Source organism: Daktulosphaira vitifoliae, unplaced genomic scaffold (assembly GCF_025091365.1).
Source record: "Daktulosphaira vitifoliae isolate Bord-2020 unplaced genomic scaffold, ASM2509136v1 Scaffold_5, whole genome shotgun sequence".
NCBI classification, from domain to species: Eukaryota; Metazoa; Arthropoda; class Insecta; order Hemiptera; family Phylloxeridae; genus Daktulosphaira; species Daktulosphaira vitifoliae.
In genome coordinates, this window is record NW_026099576.1 from 20,234,589 (window position 1) to 20,242,094 (window position 7,506).

General features: G+C 25.3%; 1 protein-coding gene across 1 annotated transcript; it reads right to left on the reverse strand.

Annotated features, from left to right (window-relative positions):
* Positions 1-204: 204 nt before the first annotated feature.
* Positions 205-6,493, reverse strand: LOC126907138 (uncharacterized). Its single transcript, XM_050688231.1, has 2 exons — positions 4,771-6,493; positions 205-467 (listed from the first exon to the last, which is right to left on the reverse strand). Exons 1-2 carry the CDS (start codon positions 6,167-6,169, stop codon positions 394-396), a joined length of 1,473 nt encoding a protein of 490 aa, XP_050544188.1. The 5' UTR covers positions 6,170-6,493; the 3' UTR covers positions 205-393.
* Positions 6,494-7,506: the final 1,013 nt, after the last annotated feature.

The following is a 7,506-nucleotide window of genomic DNA, read 5'->3' on the forward strand; positions in this document are numbered from 1 at the left end:
GTAAATGGGGAAAATCCCTAAACAAATGTAAAAATTGTTTCGGTTAGGTTTGCTTGAACGTGATAGTATGAAGAATAGATATTTTAAAATGATCAAAGAAATAACATTTAAAAAAAGTTAAGAATAATTACAAGTATGTAATTTGGAAGACAAGATTTCGCTAAAAATAAGATAATATAAAAACTCAGAAACAATTACATGAAATATATTAATCAATTGTATTTTTATGTGTAAAAGTCAATATTATATTTGTTACAACGATGTAGTGTATAAAAAGCGAATGACTTAACTAAATTATACAAAACATTTTACATAGAAAAATGAAGAAGAAAACTATTATTGAAAAGGGTTTTTAAATCAAAATCTTATTATAATATTAATTTTTTGCAATTCTCAAGAATTTGTTGATATTGGAGCTAATTCTTTAGACATTGATATAAAGGAATTTATTATATCAAAATCTACACCTTGCAATATCCATTTTACAAATTCTACAATATACTGCATTCTAAAAATACTCAGTTCAAACCAATATCTTAAGTTTGTTGTCGGAGGAGTATCTCTGATATTGTGTTTTGTGTTGTAATATTGTACAATTAAATCATTCGATTTTTTATTGATATCATCTATACTAAGTGGTTTCGTTATATCACAGTACTTATAATTCGATGAAATATGTTCTAGCCATTCTTCGACTATTTTAATAACTTCAACAGCGTTAGTTTTGTAAAATAATGCATTAGTAACAAAGTCACCAAAATTTCCATCGATAACAAGAAAGTGTTCGTTGTAAGGTAGTTTAAATATTGAATGAAAACTACTAAATTGAACGATTATTCTATTTAGAGAAACAGGCAATGTTATCACCGTCATAAAAGTTTTCAACATACTTACAGAACATAAGTATATGGATTGCTCCCATAATGTTCTTAGCATAATTACTAACATGGTATTAATAAAATCAGAGTGGAAATTTGCTAGTCTTTTGATTTGCCAATCTGGCCAATATTCCGATGTAGCTTCTTCGTATTGTATTCTAAGTTTTTTGAAAACATCTTTTAGATCGATGCCAATATTAATCATACCTTCGAGCTGATTTAAATGTCTTTCATTTACCATGATACCGTTTAAATAAAGAGTGTTCATGTTAAATTTTTCGTAATTATCAAAAGTCAATCCGCATTTCACATTTGATAATATTTGATTTTCCATTAGATACTTATTCATGTTTATATAATGTTCTCTCGTAAAAAATTCTTTATTGAAAANTCTCGTAAAAAATTCTTTAGTGAAAAATGGGCGTTTTGATATTTCAAAGTTCTCGTTAAACAATGATCCACCATAATGAAAATTGAACGCATTCTTTTCGTCGCAATACTTTGCACTTAAATCACTTAGGTATTTATTGGTTATATCCTGAACTTTCATCAAATTATATTTAGTTTTTTTTTGAGTTGTGGTAGTTGAAGTGAGGTACTCTCCGATTTTTTTCACAAACATATATACAATCCAAAGTTCTCCTATTTGATTTGTCCAGCTTTTGGAATTATGTATTGTTGCCAACATTAATGTAACGTGTCTTTCGAATAATAACTCTGAAATTGTATCTTTGTGTCGAGGCTTTTCGTCTTTTAAAATATCATTAATGGCATCCATATACAGTAGAGAACTATAAATATAGCTACATTTAAGATTAGCATATTGGCTTTGTATTATACTTAACAATTCTTCATTCGACGCCTTAGATATATTATAATTAGTGTTTTTATCATATCCTGTTTTAATATTTTTCAATCGTTCAATGAGATTAATTGCTTTTGAACGGTCAAATATATCATTACAATTAGATAATACTAAATAATTCAATAGAAAAATATATAATCGGACTATCATTTTCTGTTCACTTACAAGAATCGTAAGAGTTCTAAATTAAACTAAAAATTATATGAAATTTAATTTCTATATATTATGATAAAAATAATTTAATACTTTTAAAATAATTACGTATGTTCATACAATTTTAATGATTGGTTACGCAATTTGATTTTATTTTTATACTTTTCGCCTTGAAATTAAATTGTGTATCAGTTTTTATTTAAAACATAAAAAATATGTTAGCATAACTCTAAGAAGGGTAAAATTATATATCGATGTTATAATGTCAAAGTCAAAAAAATATTTTAGGAAGATTTATACATATTTTTCTTACTACAAATAACATTTTTATCATATTCTTGCTTTAAAATTTAGTATACTTTATTTATTTAGTTAATAGAAATAGAGTAACTTGATTTATATAAATTTGTCAATTTTTTTCCTTAACACATTTGAACATTATTTGAAGATATAATAATTTGCTTCTTGTTTTACAGTCTTTTAAATGTTAGTTCAATGTTTTAAAATTCTTATTGTTTTATTCAAGTTTTAATTTACATTTAATTTTTGTATGAAATAAGAAAATAAAAAAAGCTTTTAGAGGAAATATTGCACTTAACTTTTTATTGTTGTATGTTGACCAGTAATTTTCTTAATTGGATTATTTTGTAATATATAAACTAATAAAATATATATGTTGTCATTTAAAATGATGAAATTGGTACTCTTATAAAGTATAAAGGATGGATCAAAAAAAAAAATTAATTATTTATAAATTACTAATATATAACACTTAAATTAGCAATATTAAACAATGTATTCGATATTGTCCATTTTAAATTAACAAGATAAATAAATAAACATTGATGGGTGTTTATAATTAATAATAATTTTAAAATGCGTGTATATAAACATAGTAGCAGTCCCAGAAATCTAATTTTGTTTTTAGTATAGGGGTGTCATGAACAATTATTATAATAGTTAACATGAATCGTTTAACTTTTTCCTATTTTACTATCTTTATGAAGGTCTTCAAATACATTTTTAGGACGACAAACTTATGTTTCGATAAGGTTTTAAGGTATACACTAATATAGTAAGAATGTTTTAATTATTTAATGTTATGTTATGTTTAACATAAGTTACGTTCATTTTAGCATCGATGCTGCGCTGAAAAATTATTGTTTACGCCGTGGTGGTTTTTTTTTTGTATCAATCGCCATTTTTTCTCAGATACAACTGGATCGAATTTGCGCAACGTTATTTCAAAATATCGAAAATCGTATCTAGTCAAAGGCATTACATTCATAAATTTAGAAAATTCGCTTATTTCACATGAATGGGAAGAAACGCTTCAAGAAAATTCTAAATTTTCTAATCCTTTTTGTTTAAAATTGTCATACTTTTGAAAATTGATGACTTATAATAAAAATTCTTTATATAAACATTTAGAGGTTTTAAATTAGAAACTGAACTTTTAAAAATGTTTCATAACTATTACGTCCTCCAAAAATGTTTTTAATTAAAGATTATGCAATGTACTGAACATCGAAAAAAAAAATGTTTTAATTTACTTTAAACAATTTTTTTTATATTCAAAAATTTGATTTTTAATCATGTTAAATTTTTTTTTTTTTTAATTTATAAATGTTTAAATTTTAAGTACATGCAATTTTTTAGAAAAATAATATTAAAACATTGCGCTAGAAATATAATATTGATGTCTAGCCTTTTTTGGGGAAATGTATTTAAAGTTTTAATATCTATCAATTCTAGATACCTTATTAAAATAATTTTAATTTTTAACTCACCTTTTCTTAAAACCTTCTTGGTGTAATTTTGTATTGAATTGATTTATGGATTTATCTATTTAAATTTAATTGATTTATTTAAATGTATAGTTTCATTATAAAAATAAAACCATTAAGTCATCTGGAAAGCCATTACAAAAAAAAAATCAGCTGTTTGAATATTTCAATGTTATAACTTATAGATTCGTAAAATTAGTAATATATGTAAATTACTACTATAATTTAAATATTTGAAATTTTCAGGGGGTACATTATTTATTTCTTCTCGTGCTGTAATATGTTGTAGGGATTAACAAAGATGTTAAATAACATGTCACAATGAATGCGTTTATATATATTTATATGTTTTATCTTAGATGTACTGCAGTACGATAACACTCCGTGTATTTTTTTTAGTCTCGCGCTGTTCGTCAATCCAGTGACACTTTTTATTTGTACTCTTTTTTTATGTTGTATAAAATCATTTTTCATTATTAAAAATTATTATTATAAATTTTAATTGTAGTATTTTGTAATAAATATAAACACCAAAACACTACAATGTATTATATAAAATTTTTAAATTAAACAAAAAATATAAAACACTGTAATAGAAAAATGAAACTTGGCTAGTAAATAAACTATGAATAAATGCATACCTTTCTAATATCTTGTAATCTTATCGAAACATAATTTTACGGCCCCTAAAAATTTATTTAAATACCTACATAAAAATATTAATAAGCCAAAAGTTAAACAAATAAACTAATGTTAACTATTGAAATATTTGTATATAGTAATCCTTCACTAACTATGTTTGAAAAAACATAATTAAAATACTTGAAATTATAAATCAATTGTATTTTTATGTGTAAAAGTCAATATTATATTTGTTACAACGATGTAGTGTATAAAAAGCGAATGACTTAACTAAATTATACAAAACATTTTACATAGAAAAATGAAGAAGAAAACTATTGAAAAGGGTTTTTAAATCAAAATCTTATTATAATATTAATTTTTTGCAATTCTCAAGAATTTGTTGATATTGGAGCTAATTCTTTAGACATTGATATAAAAGAATTTATTATATCAAAATCTACACCTTGCAATATCCATTTTACAAATTCTACAATGTACTGCATTCTAAAAATACTCAGATCAAACCAATAGCTTAAGTCTGTTGTCGGAGGAGTTTCTCCGATATTATTTATTTTGTTGTAATATTGTACAATTAAATCATTCGAGTTTTTATTGCTATCTTCTATACTAGGTGGTTTCGTTATACCACAGTACTCATAATTCGTTGAAATAAGTTGTAGCCATTCTTCGATTATTTTAATACTTTCAACAGCGTTAGTTTTGTAAAATAATGCATTAGTAACAATGTCACCAAAATTTCCATCGATAACAATATAGTATTTGTTGTAAGGAAGTTTAAATATTGAATAGAAACTACTAAATTGAACTATTATTCTATTTAGAGAAACAGGCAATGTTATCACCGTCATAAAAGTATTCGAGAGATTAAAGGAACATAAGTATATGGATTGCTCCCATAATGTCCTTAGCATAATTACTAACATGGTATTAATAAAATCCGTGTGGAAATTCGCTAATTTGTTAATTTGCCAATCTGGCCAATATTCCGATGTAGCTTCTTCGTATTGTATTCTAAGTTTTTTGAAAACATCTTTTAGATCGATGCCAATATTAATCATACCTTCGAGCTGATTTAAATGTCTTTCATTTACCATGATACCGTTTAAATAAAGAGTGTTCATGTTAAATTTTTCGTAATTATCAAAAGTCAATCCGCATTTCACATTTGATAATATTTGATTTTCCATTAGATACTTATTCATGTTTATATAATGTTCTCTCGTAAAAAATTCTTTATTGAAAAATGGGCGTTTTGATATTTCAAAGTTCTCGTTAAACAATGATCCACCATAATGAAAATTGAACGCATTCTTTTCGTCGCAATGCTTTAAAGTTAAAGATTTTAGGTGTTGATTAGTAATATCCCGGACTTTCATCAAATTATATTTAATTTCTTTTTGAGTTCCTACAGTCGAAGTGAAGTACTCTCCGATTTTTTTCACAAACATATATACAATCCAAAGTTCTCCTATTTGATTTGTCCAGCTTTTGGAATTATGTATTGTTGCCAACATTAATGTAACGTGTCTTTCGAATAATAACTCTGAAATTGTGTCCCTATGTCGCGGCTTAGAGTTTTGTATAATATCGGTAATCGCGTCTATATACAAAAGAGAACTATACATATAACTACACTTCAAATTGACGTATTGTTTTTGTATTAAACTTGATAGTTCTTCGTTTGTAGTTTTAGATACATCATAAAACGTAGTTTTTTCGTAACCTGTATTAATTCTCATTAATTGGTCAATCAGTTCAATAGCTTTTGAACGGTCAAACAACTCATTGCAATTGGATAATTGTAAATAACTCAATACAATAATAACTAACCGAACGATCATTTTTCATTTACATACATGTAACACAGCAATTTTTAGAAAACTAGAAGTAACAAACAATTTAAAAACTTTTGTACATAAAAAACAATTTGAATCTTTTACATGATAATTTAAAATATTTGCCTATTGCCATACAATCATGAAAATTTATATTCGCAGGTGCAAAATCATTACGCATTTCTTTGTATTATTTACTTATCTTGCTTTAAAATTTAAATAACCTATCTTTTTTTAAGCATTAAATATAAAAGAATAGTTACAAACAATCTACTGACTGTAGTTAATTTTGAGACCCATAAGTTGATATTATCGATTATTGTACTTAAATCTTCGCAAGCTATTCTATGTATAAATATACAATGCGATTTATTAAGAATAATTTTTATTAAATTATTAAGTTTCATAGTGGGGGCTCGTGGGTGCTGATGGTGTGGGTGCGACTTTAAATATATTATCGCTAATTATGGGTATAATAAATTGTGAAATTAAATATAATAATATAAAACACAATACACGTATTATTATTTTAAAGGTCGCAGTAGAAAATAGAAATGAAAATAATAGCGATTATACTATTATAGCAAACGATAACAACGAGCGTACACGTAGTTAATTCTAAAAATAAATTATCAATATAGTAATATACTAATATTTAACTGTATGGGCGACGCCGCCGGTCGTACAAAACCTGTACATAAGATCGCAGCTTTACCGTACCCGCACGCACACGATTGGCCGCTTCGTTTATAAATGCGTTTCAAAATATTGTTCGGACGACGCTATTGGTCGTCCAAGCACTGCTCGTGTGTACAAGGATATACCGAGGGAAACAACTTAAATGTTCGCAAAGGACAAATGTATTGTAACTATTTAAGAATTTGCATTTTTAATAAAAATGTAGAATTAAGAATATACAATTAATTTTCTTCTTTTAATTAATTTTAGTAGGGGTGCGATCATCACCTCCACATAATGTAAAATGAAAATTTCAATTAATTTTATAAAATATGATAAATGTTAGGTTTATTATGAAAAGAAACTTTTTTTAAGAGCTATTCTTAAAAATGATAATTATAATTATTATTTTTGGCAATACATTTGTTATTTGTCATGATTCGTAAAAATTAATTGAATTTTATTCAGTGCATTTTTATAAACAAATAATATTTCTATAAACAAAAAGATAAAAGAATTCCAATGAGGCTGAAAGATAAATTCTACAAGACTGTAGTGAGACCAGCTATGATATATGATATATATTCAGAGTGTTGGATGGTTGATAAAAAAGTAGAGCAGAGAATGAGTGTAGCAGAGATGAGAATGCTTAGATGGATGAGTGG